The sequence below is a fragment of the Aristolochia californica genome, unplaced genomic scaffold (assembly GCF_029961685.1).
Source record: "Aristolochia californica isolate CCGP_79_NKW_82.1479 unplaced genomic scaffold, dmAriCali1.0.hap1 SCAF_16, whole genome shotgun sequence".
NCBI classification, from domain to species: domain Eukaryota; kingdom Viridiplantae; phylum Streptophyta; class Magnoliopsida; order Piperales; family Aristolochiaceae; genus Aristolochia; species Aristolochia californica.
The window spans coordinates 16,472,309-16,487,770 of record NW_027181837.1 but is presented as its reverse complement, the minus strand read 5'-3'; the positions used below and the strand labels follow the sequence as shown (position 1 = coordinate 16,487,770).

Below are 15,462 nucleotides of genomic sequence, written 5' to 3'. Positions count from 1 at the left end.
GTTGCATGCAGTATTGGTTTTCTTATTTTTGGTAATGGTTAATTACCTCACTAAAAAGTTGTTTGAACTTGATATATTGTGCGAATTAAGCGCGAATAGTAAGTTTTGAATGCTCATATATCACATAATCGGTGTCTCACGTTATCAAAACATGTTGAGTTTAATTTTTGGTTGTTCTTCTATGGATGGAAAACAACTCTCCATGCCCATGGTAAATGCTCTGATGTCCATGTGTGTGGATATACATTGACTTGCAAAGTTTGATCTTCAAGCTTTTTCGTTGCTTCAATTTCTTTCTTTTAACTATCATATTTTTACTTTCTAGTTTTTTGGGATGGTGTAATATAAGTTATTTTGGGTATATCTGTAGCCCCTAGCCCATTAAGATCCAAATACAATATAGGGTGTTCATTGTGTTGTTGCTTTGGCTATGGTGACTACTCCATTATTGCTCTTCCCCGTTATCTATTTCTTCCCTCCAAAAGCTTCTCATTCCAACCATTTATTGTGAGGTAAGTACCTACTCCTCTCACCACATTTCAATATTATCTTTTTTTAACCTCTATCTATTTTTTTCTTTTCTTTGATTCAATCTGCATTTGAGTACACCATTTTTAGCCTTCTACTTTATGTTATCCTCTCTCTATCCATGTTGTTTAGGGAGCAGGTTTTAGGAGTAATTGAAGTTATTGTGGACTGCATGTGGAAACTCTTATCTTTTGTCGGATTCTCTTCCTCTAAAAATTGTGTGCTTTGGCTATGGAAACTATGTCATTATTGCTCTTCATTATTCCCACTTTGCTTCCTCAAGATATATATCTGTAGCCCCTAGCCCATTAAGATCCAAATACAATATAGGGTGTTCATTTTGTTGTTGCTTTGGCTATGGTGACTACCCCATTATTACTCTTCCTTGTTATCTATTTCTTTCCTCCAAAAGCTTCTCCTTCCAACCATTTATTGTGAGGTAAGTACCTACTCCTCTCACCACATTTCAATATTATCTTTTTTTAACCTATATCTGTTTTTTTCTTTTCTTTGATTCAATCTACATTTGAGTACACCATTTTTAGCCTTCTACTTTATGTTATCCTCTCTCTATCCATAGTGTTTAGGGAGCAGGTTTTAGGAGTAATTGAAGTTATTGTGGACTGCATGTGGAAACTCTTATCTTTTGTCGGATTCTCTTCCTCTAAAAATTGTGTGCTTTGGCTGTGAAAACTATGTCATTATTGGTCTTCATTGTTCCCCCTTTGCTTCCTCAAGATATATATTTGTAGCCCCTAACCCATTAAGATCCAAATACAATATAGGGTGTTCATTGTGTTGTTGTTTTGGCTATGGTGAATACACCATTATTGCTCTTCTCTATTATCTATTTCTTCCCTCCAAAAGCTTCTTATTCCAACCATTTATTGTGAGGTAAATACCTACTCCTCTCACCATATTTCAATATTATCTTTTTTTTAACCTATATTTGTTTTTTTCTTTTCTTTGATTCAATCTACATTTGAGTACACCATTTTTAGCCTTCTACTTTATGTTATCCTCTCTCTATCCATAGTGTTTAGGGAGCAGGTTTTAGGAGTAATTGAAGTTATTGTGGACTACATGTGGAAACTCTTATCTTTTGTCGGATTCTCTTCCTCTAAAAATTGTGTGCTTTGGCTGTGAAAACTATGTCATTATTGGTCTTCATTGTTCCCCCTTTGCTTCCTCAAGATATATATTTGTAGCCCCTAACCCATTAAGATCCAAATACAATATAGGGTGTTCATTGTGTTGTTGTTTTGGCTATGGTGAATACCCCATTATTGCTCTTCTCTATTATCTATTTCTTCCCTCCAAAAGCTTCTTATTCCAACCATTTATTGTGAGGTAAATACCTACTCCTCTCACCATATTTCAATATTATCTTTTTTTTAACCTATATTTGTTTTTTTCTTTTCTTTGATTCAATCTACATTTGAGTACACCATTTTTAGCCTTCTACTTTATGTTATCCTCTCTCTATCCATAGTGTTTAGGGAGCAGGTTTTAGGAGTAATTGAAGTTATTGTGGACTGCATGTGGAAACTCTTATCTTTTGTCGGATTCTCTTCCTCTAAAAATTGTGTGCTTTGGCTATGGAAACTATGTCATTATTGCTCTTCATTATTCCCACTTTGCTTCCTCAAGATATATATCTGTAGCCCCTAGCCCATTAAGATCCAAATACAATATAGGGTGTTCATTTTGTTGTTGCTTTGGCTATGGTGACTACCCCATTATTACTCTTCCTTGTTATCTATTTCTTTCCTCCAAAAGCTTCTCCTTCCAACCATTTATTGTGAGGTAAGTACCTACTCCTCTCACCACATTTCAATATTATCTTTTTTTAACCTATATCTGTTTTTTTCTTTTCTTTGATTCAATCTACATTTGAGTACACCATTTTTAGCCTTCTACTTTATGTTATCCTCTCTCTATCCATAGTGTTTAGGGAGCAGGTTTTAGGAGTAATTGAAGTTATTGTGGACTGCATGTGGAAACTCTTATCTTTTGTCGGATTCTCTTCCTCTAAAAATTGTGTGCTTTGGCTGTGGAAACTATGTCATTATTGGTCTTCATTGTTCCCCCTTTGCTTCCTCAAGATATATATCTGTAGCCCCTAGCCCATTAAGATCCAAATACAATATAAGGTGTTCATTTTGTTGTTGCTTTGGCTATGGTGACTACCCCATTATTGCTCTTCCCTGTTATCTATTTCTTCCCTCCAAAAGCTTCTCATTCCAACCATTTATTGTGAGGTAAGTACCTACTCCTCTCACCACATTTCAATATTTTTTTTTTTTAACCTCTATCTATTTTTTTTTCTTTGATTCAATCTACATTTGAGTACACCATCTTCAGCCTTCTACTTTATGTTATCCTCTCTCTATCCATATTGTTTAGGGAGCAGGTTTTAGGAGTAATTGAAGTTATTGTGGACTGCATGTGGAAACTCTTATATTTTGTCGGATTCTCTTCCTCTAAAAATTGTGTGCTTTGGCTATGGAAACTATGTCATTATTGCTCTTCATTGTTCCCCCTTTGCTTCCTCGAGATGCTTCTGATTCCAACCATTTGTTATGAGGTAAGTACCCATTTCACTATTATCTTTTTTTCTTACAATCTTTAACATTTTACTTTATCTATTTTTGTTTGTTTGACTGGATCTATATTTGAGCGCAACATCTTAGCTTATTTCCTCAACTCTCTTCATCTGAAATTTGGGAGGAAAATCTGATAATTTCTCTTTCATGTATGAGGTTAGAGTCTTTCTCTCCTATTTATCACTTTCAATACAAACAAATCACCTAAACACCATGATCTATGCACACTTATTTACACTACAAAAAGTATTATATGTACATTCACATTATGTGATTAACTTGCATAACCTAATTGATTTGCTCACTTTATTAGACTAAATATGAACATTATTTTTGGATTTTTGATTTGCTTATAAGATGCTTGAGAAATATCATAAATGAATTGATACTGTAATAGAAGAGATAGGCAACCCAAAGTGAAGTGAAGATTGGATTACTTCTTAACCTCCCACCAATAAAATAAAGCAAAGAGATCCTTTTTATTTCAAGGGAGTAGAGCTTCATAGCTTTCATTGACAAAAATTGTTTTTTTTTCAGAACCCGTGCATGAAACGGGGTGTTGCTAGTTTGACCTTTTTAGTAAAAGGGTTCTTCCGTCTCCAAAGCTTCTTCATTCCCAGTGTCCAGAATGTCCACGAAGCTTTCCCGTAGGCTGCATAACCTGGTCAATACGTTTACAAGTCATCTTGGACGTGCACCAGTCGCTCGAGGTGGCGGTCTGATTGATATTCACCGTTCGGCTCATGGGTCCAGAAGCTGCTTTAGATAAAAGATATAATAACAGTGCCAGGATTTTTTCTACCACTGCTGTAGCTTGACGGCCGGATTAATTAGTAAGTAAGTTATTCATGTCTTTCTTTTTTTTTTAGGGAAAGAAACGAGCGAGCAGAGGAGAAAACGAGGATTTGTTGGTCGGACCGAACTTTCATGAACGGTGGTGAAATAATTCTTCTGCGTTTGGTCGGAAGTCGTGTCTGGGTCGCTCTGATTTCTACCATTAATTAATTCAGAATCTAATTTGTTGTGGGGAAGAAAAGGAAAAAGGAATTTTACGAGAGAGAGAGAGAGAAAGGAGCCGCTGCTTTGTCAATCTTAGTATTTTGGTGGGAAGTAGTTGTTCGGTTAAGCACTCTTCGTCATTGTCCGTTGTCGGGGTTGACTCCACTCAAAGCAAAAATAATCCGACTGTTTGTTTTCTTTAAACTCACCCTTGATGGCTTCAGCTTCGTTTTCTTCGAGATTTGAGAGACCCAGATGACGGCGTTGAACTCTATACCCGTGCAGATGATTGGCAGAAGCATTTTCTATTGGGTATTTTTGGTTCTTTGCTTAAATGGGCAGTCGACGGCCTTGAGACCTCTTCGTGAGAGGTCATCGGCTTCTTGGGGTGATCAGGTTAGTCATTCCCAGTCACTTTTATTTTTCTAATGCTTGCAAAAAAGTTTCTGAAAGGGTATATTTTGAGATTTTTTTGGTACTTCGTAGTATCATTTACGTTTTAATTGTAATTCGATTATCAAAGTCTGCAGTTCTAAGATTATCGTCTGATTTTGTGGCATCGGATACTGCTCGAAGGCCTAGCTGATTAGACATCTCGATTATTTCATAGATGTTATACTCTTATTGCAAAGAGCGAGGCATTTTAGGTGGGTCATTCGGGCGCATTCTTTTGTGACGGCAGAAGCGAAATCATCTTTTCCTTGTTGGATATTCATTTGATATACCTTCTAACTGCTCACGCAGATTACGTCAAATTCCTCTTTGGCGCTAATCAAAAATTTTTTGGATCTTATTATGGTTTGATTAATACCACATGGAGCACATAACCATCTGGTTCAACTCTTAGATGGGGTTGACTTTTCCTTTCTTTTTCTGTTTTAGTTCTTAGTCAGGGTTGCCTGTCTTTGCCCTTAACCTTATTGCCTGACCTACTGATTGTATGGTCATGAAGGCTAGAATGAAAGTTATACATTATTAAGTGTCAAAACAGGGTCTAGCATCTAACATAGTATATTAATTGATCTACAATCTACATAGTTATTTGCTTATTCTTATGTTGGATTGTGGATAATTGCAGCGATTATTTATTAGAAGAGATGATAATGACCTGGGTACATACTCTGCTTGGAACATAACTGGAACCTACAGAGGTTTGTGTCTTTCTTTTCATAATTTAATTTTAATCTCAGTTGCACCAATCCTATACTCATCAAAATTGCTCTATGCGTGCATGACGTCTTAGTCCTTGTCATTATAACTTATGGCATCGAATGATTTTCAGGAATGTGGAACTTCTTTGAGGGAACTAATAGCTCTTCTAAGTTTCTAGAGTTTGGGAGATCAAATGGTGAATCTGTCTTAGAGTTAGTTAGTAATCCGACAAAGATAACTGGTGTGCATTACGTACAGGTAATAGCTCCATTGCATTGTTTTGTAACATAGTTATTTGTCATTGAGTTTTAGTTTTATTTGATGTTTCTGCACATTTTACAAATCTCATTTAGAAAATGATCTTTCTCATAGGTCAAATGGATTTATATTATATTACAATGTTGGTTAATAAAACCCAAATTAGCTTGCTTATGGATGCTTTCCACAAATCTGGCTCCCTCTATGTTTGAAGGAGAGTGGATATTACGATTCAAATCTTCAAACAATTCTCATACTTAGATATGTTGTGGGGAATTTCTGTTCTCAGTATGACAATCATGCAGTATCAGGGGCTTCTGTAAATATTAGTCTTAGTGATATTTTAAACCAATTGAAAGTGCAGTCACTTAATATGTAAACGGGTAGGTAGGTGCCGTATTCTGGCATCAGCAACTGGAGATATTGTAGTAGGAAATAGTAAAATTCACCATCTTGGACAACTTGAGCCATCCTTCGAGCTGCCCTCTTCAAATGCTGTTGAGATGTAATCTATCGAACATACATGTGTTATCGATTCATAGGATAGTGAAATCTATGCACCAGAATCTGGGGATATTGTCTGTTTTAAGCATTTATTGAGTCATAGGTTTTCTTAAGAAATAAAAATTGTATGGCAAGCCTTGGTACCCTAGGCTAACAGTGCTTCTTTGTGAGTACATTGATGTTCGCCGTTGAAGTCATTCTAAAATAAAACTTCTACCATGCCATCATGCCCTACCTTATTCAGTTGTAGATTTTGAAATGCTACATATTCAATGGTAGACATGTTTTGTGTCGTTCACTTCCTTCATTCTTTATACTGTCCATATTATATGCCAAGAAAAGTTGGCAGATTTGTTAGGAGGGATTACCCTATTTATCCATTACAGTTAGTTTATTTGTCTTTTAAGAACTTATATTGGTTTGATTCTATCTAAATTGCAGGGGGCTATTGTATTCCACAATATCTTTAATAATGAACATGATCTTGGAGTTACTCAGATCAGAGTGGAAGGTGTTTACATATGGCCCTTCAGACAACTTAGGATGGTTGCCAACAGGTAATTTGCTTCTGTTTGTCCAACACGAATTAGACTTTAGTGTTTTCCCCTTTTTTATGTTTTAGCAACTAAATATCTGTTTATTAATAGTTTGCATTACATAAGCAAAATAAGCATTTGATTTTATGGTGATTCACATTTTGAGGACGGACAAATATGAATTTTTATTTCTTGGTAAAGGGTGATACCTTGAAGTAGACAGTGACAGCTTCAAAGGAATTGTGTTACATATCTAGCCTGAGATTATTGTCATTAGTTCCTTTTGATCCTACTTACGTACTTCATCTAAGGCCCATCTTTGGTTATCTTATGTTGTTGACTTCACTTTGTGATGCTCAGTCATTTGAACTAGTCTAAAGATTTTCTTTCTTTTTCTGTTGTCATTCTTTTTTTAGTGGAACTGATGGAGACCCAGGCCAAGAAGAGGAATATATTTTATCTGATCCCTATCACTTGGTAATGGGTTGATATTTTTAGGTTACTCCACTTATTTATTAGCAGTTAGCATACTTATTAACTTGGCCCATATTGAGGATTGGAACATAAATTTGATTTGTCTCATGTTTTCATACCTCAAACAGCTTGGAGTTTTCTCATCTCAGGTGTTTCAAGACTCTCCGCATGGAGAAGTTAGGAGAAGAAATTGTAATTGCAGCTGCCCTATCTATCTCTTTTATCTATTAATTTTTTCAGTCAGACTAATATTATGATAGTTCCTCATACTTTCTTGGTGCAGCACTGACTTATGACATGGAGAAACATTGTAATTTAGAGATTGCAGCCCAAGTATCACGGATTTCATCTGGTCTAAATGGTGAGATCTTTTATGCCTCCTACTTCTCTCCATCAGTTTAGTAGAACCATTTTGTGACACACACCCGCACATATGTGAACTATGCAGTTGACATTTTGTTGTCTTTCACTCCACTTGCTAACTCCTCTCTCTCTCTCTCTCTCTCTCTCTCTCTCTCTCTCTCTCTGTATGTGTGTGTAGATGGTGACCATGAACGTTTCCACTTGGAAGGATTAATGGAGAGTCCTGCCTTGGATGAAGATGGGGAGTGCTTGTCACCAATTGTCTTAAATGCCACATCTGTTAACATTGAAGTATATTACAACAAAGCAGTTAATTACACCCTGATGGTCACATTTGTATCCTAAAATTAAACATGGCTGCATAACTTGTTTCTTATTGGCAGTAGCAATTATGTTGGTGCTCCATGTATAGTTTCCTTGACAATAAATTAGGTTTCCTTCCTTCAAGTTCTTTTGCTGATTCGACAAATGGAGCATAGCCACACTCAGTCGGTGAGGATTCCGATCTGATCTCAGTTGATATGTTTTTGTTTATGTAGGCATAGTTTAATAGATGGGGACTTTTAAAATTTGTTTGGATTTGTTGATCTCTCTTGATGATAAGGGAAGTTTCAGTTCCCTTTTTTGTGAATGGTTTCATAACACAGCCAATGCAAGTACCATGGAGTACTCAAGAAGGAAATCACAATGTCAAACTGACTAGTCTTTTTTTTTCTTGGTTGTTTCTGAGAAAAGGATTGATAGTGGTCCATAGTTGAGGTCTGATTCACACTTCTCATTGAGATGTTTAGAGACATATTTTACATGTCACATATAAATATGTATCTGTGACTAATTTTCCTGTGATTATCATCAACTTGTGCATCTGTGGCTCCTCATTGGAGGATTTCCCTCTCGGTAATTCATCAAATTGTACATACCAGCCAAAGGTAGTAGTTAAGTAAAGATGAGCAATCATTTCAAAAAAAAAAAAAAAAGTAAAGATGAGCAGTGGCAATGACTGCCTGAATCTTTTGGATATCATCAACTGCATTTGAGGTAGTTGTAGTATCTATAGCTATGCAGTGGCTTCTCTCACAGGAATGAATAGTTGGTTGCTTACCATATAAAAAATGTCTACTTCCATGCTGTAGCCATCAAACAATAGGTTCTTAGTAGTGGAATGTGCATGACTCTTAATACCTCTCTGTCACGTTCCGTATTCAGTAAAATGTGATTGGATCTAAATGACTTCTTATTTATTCCCAGGGTGCAGCTAAGGTTTCTCTTTTGATGATTGGTCAACAAGCCATCATGGATGCTTATCTTTGTCTTTTACATCTAACGGTTGGCATATTAGTGGGTGAGTGCTGTGACCTCGAAGTATGAAGAGCACTCTTTTGCTAACATACACTGAATCCACAACTATGAGATTTATTAACTTAGTTATATTTTAATTCATTGAATTTGTTTACTGTAATGTGTTGCAGAATCTCTTTTTAATGCTTTTGCAACAGCTGCCTTCTTCAAGTTTGTTGTCTTTTCCATTTTTGAGATGAGATATCTCCTTGCAATATGGAAAGCCAGTAGGCCTTTGAGTACTGGAGAAGGTTGGGAAACAATGAGGCGTGAGCTGTCAGTTCTTTACAGCCGTTTCTGTAAGTTATTTACCATTATTTAAAATTTTATCTCATATTTCAAGAAACATGTTATGGCCCTTTTTTTGTCATCTTATTCTTTTTAACCTTTTCTGAATTTTATATTGTACTTTTAGAAAGTAATTGCATTTTCTTGATTAAAGATGGAATGGAATGGAAAGATAATATTGAGATAAGCAACAGAATGGAAAAAAAACAGAGGAATGAGAAGGGAATGGAAGAATAAAAATGTAAAAAAGAAAAGAAAAAAAGAAAACAAGTCCAGCTAAAGAAAGTTCCTTCTGATTATCTTCCAGATGAAGCTATATTTGAGACCTCATCTTACTCATAAACTTTTTCGAAGATCATTTTCTCAAACTAGTTGTATTTTTACCTTTAATTCTCAATTCGATTTTGGACTTCCAAGTGACAATGACTTTCTTGGCTTAAAAACCTGCTATTTGCAACCTGAAGATATTTTATTAGTTTTTGCCTTGACTTTTGTCAGAAGTTTATTGCTGGTGGGGACGGTCCTAATGCAGCATCCTTGGAACAGTTTCCTTATTTAGTCTTGTTTTCATAGAATATTCTTTATTTAGCCTTTTTACTATTAGAAGGCTTCTATTTGAAGATTTGTCTGTCTTCTTAGGAGGTTTCTTGTTTGTAACAGAGTCATTTTCTGTTTGGAGCTTTCTTATTTCATTCAGTTTCTTTTCTATTAGGACTTGCTACCTTGTTTTAGTATCTTTGTAATTTGGACCTTTTTACTTTATATTTTTAGTTTCTAATAGGAGTTGGGGTGAGCAATGTTATTAATTAATGGGTTTAAGTCTACTGAAAATAAGTAAGAGTTCTTATGCAAGTCAAGGTCATAGTTTTGGACAGATTCTCTATGGAATGATTCACCAGAAGGCTAGAAAGGTCTATTCCATTTCCTAGACAAGACCTCTTATCTTTTTCACAGTTAATAACTATTGATAAACTATATATCTTTTTCCCCAAAATTGATGACTGTAGCATCTTTGTATTGTAATTCTCCAAATTTTACATTTTAAAAGAAAATCGTAGTTGATTGAAGAGTTGGATCTTGTTACTGTTTGTTTAATAAAGAAATGTAAATAAGCGCCTACTTGACACCAAAAGGCAAATCAAAGAGTTATAATATGAAGAAGGAATGAACTATTTAACTTCTATGTTCCTACTGGGATGACTGCTGGTCAAGATGTCTGAGTGGCATGAAAACGTTACAAAGATCTCTGAGGGCATAAATTATTTTACCAATAACTTAGTTAAGTTACAAAGAAAGTAAAAAAACAAAGAAAGTCAAAAATTTACTTTACCCAAAAACTGGTGTATTGTTGTCATTATACTGATTTGAATACTTTAAAAAAAAAAACTCATTAGAAACAGGTTAGAGACTGGTTGACAAACATGAAGTGTTTTTATACTGATCTACATATGAGTGTAATAAAGAGTTACTTATTTGCAAGCACATGAAAGTGCTCTTGGTTGAGTGAAACACATCATTGATTAACATGGCTTTATATTAAAAAGGAGTTTGTAAAAGGCGGAATGGGCATTTGCCTTTCTGATATGTTGGAAAGAAATATCCTTGCACATTCTTCTTCTTTTAATTTTCTTATTAATGTTCATGAAAGAGGACAACTGACAACAGGGTTAAAATAATGGAACGTTGTTGTCCTCGTGTCTGCTGGTGATTCTTTTCTGTTAAAATCCTATGTTAAAGTTAAATGAACTTTATTGTACAACTCTTTTGCACATTGTTCCTTTGTAGCAAAATTTCTGCCCTGTAAAACAATCAATCCATATGCAATGAAGAGTAAATAGTGCTCTCATCACTGTCAAAATTTTGGAAAGTGAACCATCATCTAAAACATGTGTTGGAGATTAACTTGTTTCGGAAATGTTTGGAAACATATATTCATGGTGACAAATTCCTGATAGCAGGCTTAGATTGACATATCATCCAGTGGAGAAAAAGAATGTGATGCTTCATTATTCGGTGGAATATTGTGATTAATTGTCATTGTTTACTTGCAGATGGACTCCTTCTTGGCGGCATCCTAATCATGTATGAGTTCCATAATTATTTGAAGCCCATAATTCTTGTTATGTACTCCTTCTGGATACCACAAATAGTTACTAATGTGATCCGTGACACTAGAAAACCATTACACCCGCATTACATTTTGGGTATGACTATCACCCGGTTAGCAATTCCCTTGTATGTCTTTGGTTGCCCTACAAACTTTATGCGTGTTGAGCCAGACAAGAACTGGTGCATATGTTTAGGAGTTTTTGTGAGTTTTCAAGCATTGATGCTCCTCCTTCAACATTATCTTGGATCTCGATGGTTCATCCCTCGGCAGGTTAGAGATTTCTTTTATTGTTAGTCTTTCCAGAAATTTAAGCTTCATTCTAGATGAACATTGCACAGGATTCTCATTTTGCAGTTGGAATGTGTTAGATTCTTGTTTTGAACTTAATAATACTTCTTATGGACCCCCCTCTCTTAACGTTTTCCTGTCCCATATGCTACATGATCTACGTTGCTGTCCATGCTTAACATAGTCATAGTTCTGCTCTTGTTTGCTATATGATATCTGACCTGAGGTCCTCTTTTAAATATTTTTTGTTAATGTGTTTAAAAGAACTCGTATTCTGTTAGGTCCTGATGCATTGATCTTGTAATGAACATCTCAGTTGCCCTGTAAAATTTCTTTCGACTTGTTGGGATGAACTGTCTATTAGTTCTTCGCCACAAAAGGATTAAGTTGGTTCTGGTTTCCTCATTCTGTACATCCCATGCTATTTTCATATGTTTGACTGTTGGCACCATAAATTTTCATTTGAAGACATTTGAAGAAAATTGGAATTTCCTGTAACTGTTTGTTGAAGAATGTGGCATTGTCCCTCGTCTTCTCTCTCTCTCTCTCTCTTTCTTTTTTTCAATAATAAACTAATTTTTATCAGCAGATTCTAAGTGGGAAGCATAGCTTTAACCATAGTTTTTATTTCTCATCATCCATTTTTTTCTTAGTTTCTCATAAATTCATTATGATCATATCTTTAATTGGATTATTTTGTTCAAATTTTGACAGATCCTACCTGAGAAATATTGTTACCATAGAAGGATAGATCATACTACTACAACTTCTACTGATTGTGTCATTTGCATGACCACCATTGACTTGACACAGCGTTCTACTGACTGCATGGTATAAAAAAACCCCTCTCTCTCTGTCTCTTTCTCTGTGTCTCTCTCACTCTAATCAGAAACCACGGTGGAATAATTTGTTCCTCAGGCGACACCATGTGATCATTTCTTCCATTCTGGTTGCTTACAAAGATGGATGGATATAAAAATGGAATGCCCAACTTGCCGGCGACCTTTGCCTCCAGCTTAGGAGTTAGAGATATATTCACAGTTTGTATATTATTTGAAAGCATCAAGCCTTTCGTGAGAGGCCCCATTCATTCAAAAAAAGATAACGGTAATCACTAGAGCTCTTTACTTCTGGTAGTCTATATCCATTTGAGTATATAAGGAGAAATTTGTGTTTTCAGGTATACCTTCCACAATGGTATTATTGGAACCATAAAGCACTTGCAACACAGGGTCGAGGTGGTTACTTACTTTTCCTTTTTTTCTTTTCTTTCATTTTTGGTATTTTTTGTTTTGCTTTGTTTTGTCTTTTGGGTGACACCCACACCCACACCCAATTTCAAATATCAAAAGTTGATCTATCATTTGTATTCTTGAGGTGCCTTTGTTATTTCTGCAATAGGGGTTGGAGAAAATGCTATCTCCAATGAAGAGCTAAACAATTGCTGATTCATTCTAGTGGCAAAAATTATGTCCAACTACACAATTTTAACCATCAGTTACACGTCTAAAGTTCCCCCAATGTCTCATCTGATTGATTCAAAATTTTAATGCCTGGGAGTCTTCACCATGGCTTGCTTTTAACTGAATTTTGGTTTAGTTGAAATTTTTATGGGTAGCAGATCGGGTGAGTCGACTGGACTACTAGTAAATAGTCGGCCATTGAAACCAAAGTAACTCTTGCATTATTTTTGGTCAAACCCCCTCAATACACTTAATATGGATAAAAACCTTTTTGTGGCTATTGTTAAGTTAGTGGAAATCCCTTTATGGATTTAGATTCTAAGTTTGTGTCTTTGATTGGTGAACTAAGGGTGTAGTAAACTCTTGCAAGGGCGAGTTTTGTAAATTGGTTGTTATGACCAATCGAGTATCTTTGTGAGTGCAACATGTAATTTAACTCATATGGCTCTGTGATGTAATTGCTGCTTAACAAAGTGGATTCAACTCGAAATACAAAGGGGGGGGGGGGGGGGGGGGGGGGTAAATGTCCGTCATGTACATAAACTTCAACTTCGTATTTGATGTTAGTATTGACGACTTTATGTACACGAGAAAATAGTTTCCAGTGTTAGTGCTCAACATGAGAAAAACGTCAAAAACAAGAGAATCCCTAAACCTTATAGTGCACTTAATTACAACATAATCTTTAAACTTCAAATTAGGTAAAATAACCAATATTACTACACGAATAAGTTATTTAATGTATAATTAAATATATTTATTTATTTATTAATTGAATTAGATATTTTATTGTGTATTTATATGGTAATTACATAAGCCAATGAAATACGCACTTGATTAATTACAAATAATAAATAAATAATATTATAAATAACAAAAACGAAAGTAATACGTTGAGTTATTAATTTATTAATAACATATGATATACTTTAACCTAAAAATAAATGATTTAAGAGAAAAAAATGATCTAATCATAACTTTAACACACTATATATTTGTACATAATATATTTTATGTATTATTAATTAATAATATATTGTCACAAAATTTAAAACCATTGGTTTAATTAATTATAACAATCGGATAATTAAACCAAAATAATTTATCAAATATTTATTTTAAAAATATTTTAATTATGACTATTAAATCACTATTTTAATATAGTAATTATAAAATAAATATATTAAATAAATAAAAATAAATATATTAAATAAATAAAATAATTATTTTATAAATAAAAGTTATAAATTAATGATTTTTATGACGATAGTTTAATTTTTCCTAACTTAGGAAAAATTAAACCATCGTCGTCTTCCTCAACGACGTGCCAGGGCAACCGCGACAACTGCGGGCCAACGGGCAACGACGACGATAGCGGGCATCGACGGTACGCCAAGAGGGAGAAGAGAGGGAGGCTGAGAAGTTCTGCTACAGATGCTCGACCTCCCGTGCTCTGCGACAGAGGTCGAGAGGGAGAGGAGAGGGAGGATGGCCAACGGGGGGGGAGGAGGAGAGAGGGACGCCGAGAGAGAAGAGAAGTCGTCGCCGAGGGAGGAACGCCTCCCATCAAACCCTAAAGTAAAACCCTATCACCTACTAAACTCTAAACCCTAAACACTAATTCCATAACATAATACCCTATACCCTAGAGCCCCTAAACCTTAAAAGCCCCAAACCCTAAACCCTAAACCTACACCATAATTCCAACCTTAAACCCAAATAACCCCAAAGCTTAAAAACACAAAACCCCCAAAACCTTAAAAACCCTAAACCATCAAACCCTAAACCCTATGACCTACTAAACTCTAAACCCTAAACACTAATTCCATAACTTAATACTTAAAAACCCTAAACCCTAAACCCTACACCCTAATTACAAACCCTAAACCCAAAAAATCCTAGAGCTTAAAAACACAAAACCCCCAAAACCTTAAAAACCCTAAACCTTAAAAAACCTAATCCCTAAAATACCCTAAATCCTTAACCCTAAACCCTAATTCCAGGTCCCTTTTACCGAGCACCAAACCCTAAAAATAACCCCTAACACAAATCAAGAATTTAGACCCTAAACCGTAACCCTAAATCCCACAATTATGCACAAATAACCACCAATTAGGCACTGAAAATAAAATAAAATAAAATAAAACACTAATTTAATGAAAAAATAGGGTTTAGTCATACCTTCTGAAATTTGGAGAAAATCGAAGCCGAAGAGTGAAATTGATGCTGAATGGGGAAATCGATGCCTAATTGAAGTAGAAATTAAGCAATCGATACCCAAATGTCAAAATCGAAGAAATCAAAATCGAAATGGGGAAATTAAACGAAATTGGAAGGTATTTTGGGGGAAATGAGAATAGCCAGAGAGAGAAGGGAGCGGGAGGCTGAAAGGGAGAAGAGAGAGAAGAAGGGGAGGTCAAGAGGGATAAGAGAGAGAGAGAAGCGAGAGAGAACAACGGAGAGCCAGTTCGAGAGAAGAGAGAGAGGCATGAAGACGAGAGAGAGGGTGCGAGAGAGAGGGTGAGTCTGAGAGAAGACCGAGAGATGGAGGCACA

At 35.4% G+C, this 15,462-nt stretch overlaps 1 protein-coding gene across 2 annotated transcripts; it reads left to right on the top strand.

The window, feature by feature from the left end:
- The first annotated feature begins 3,875 nt into the window (after positions 1–3,875).
- On the top strand, positions 3,876–12,815 carry LOC137953265 (transmembrane E3 ubiquitin-protein ligase FLY2-like). Of its 2 annotated transcripts, none has more exons than XM_068800586.1 (15): positions 3,876–4,529; positions 5,212–5,284; positions 5,416–5,543; positions 6,489–6,604; positions 7,000–7,060; positions 7,207–7,249; positions 7,341–7,418; positions 7,599–7,756; positions 7,853–7,912; positions 8,669–8,762; positions 8,890–9,057; positions 11,098–11,426; positions 12,159–12,275; positions 12,363–12,551; positions 12,625–12,815. In XM_068800586.1, exons 1-14 carry the CDS (start codon positions 4,389–4,391, stop codon positions 12,462–12,464), a joined length of 1,668 nt encoding a protein of 555 aa, XP_068656687.1. In that variant the 5' UTR covers positions 3,876–4,388; the 3' UTR covers positions 12,465–12,551; positions 12,625–12,815. The 2 variants fall into 2 exon arrangements, with proteins under 2 accessions (XP_068656687.1, XP_068656686.1); XM_068800585.1 differs by having other exon boundaries at positions 3,877–4,529; positions 7,186–7,249.
- Positions 12,816–15,462: the final 2,647 nt, after the last annotated feature.

Bases quoted from the DNA above. Each gene is read 5' to 3' on its own strand.
- LOC137953265 (XM_068800585.1), top strand. From the start codon at position 4,389: ATGACGGCGTTGAACTCTATACCCGTGCAGATGATTGGCAGAAGCATT. The intron at 4,530-5,211 runs GTTAGTCATTCC...GGATAATTGCAG, and splicing joins CGGCTTCTTGGGGTGATCAG to CGATTATTTATTAGAAGAGA. The intron at 7,757-7,852 runs GTATCCTAAAAT...ACAATAAATTAG, and splicing joins ACACCCTGATGGTCACATTT to GTTTCCTTCCTTCAAGTTCT.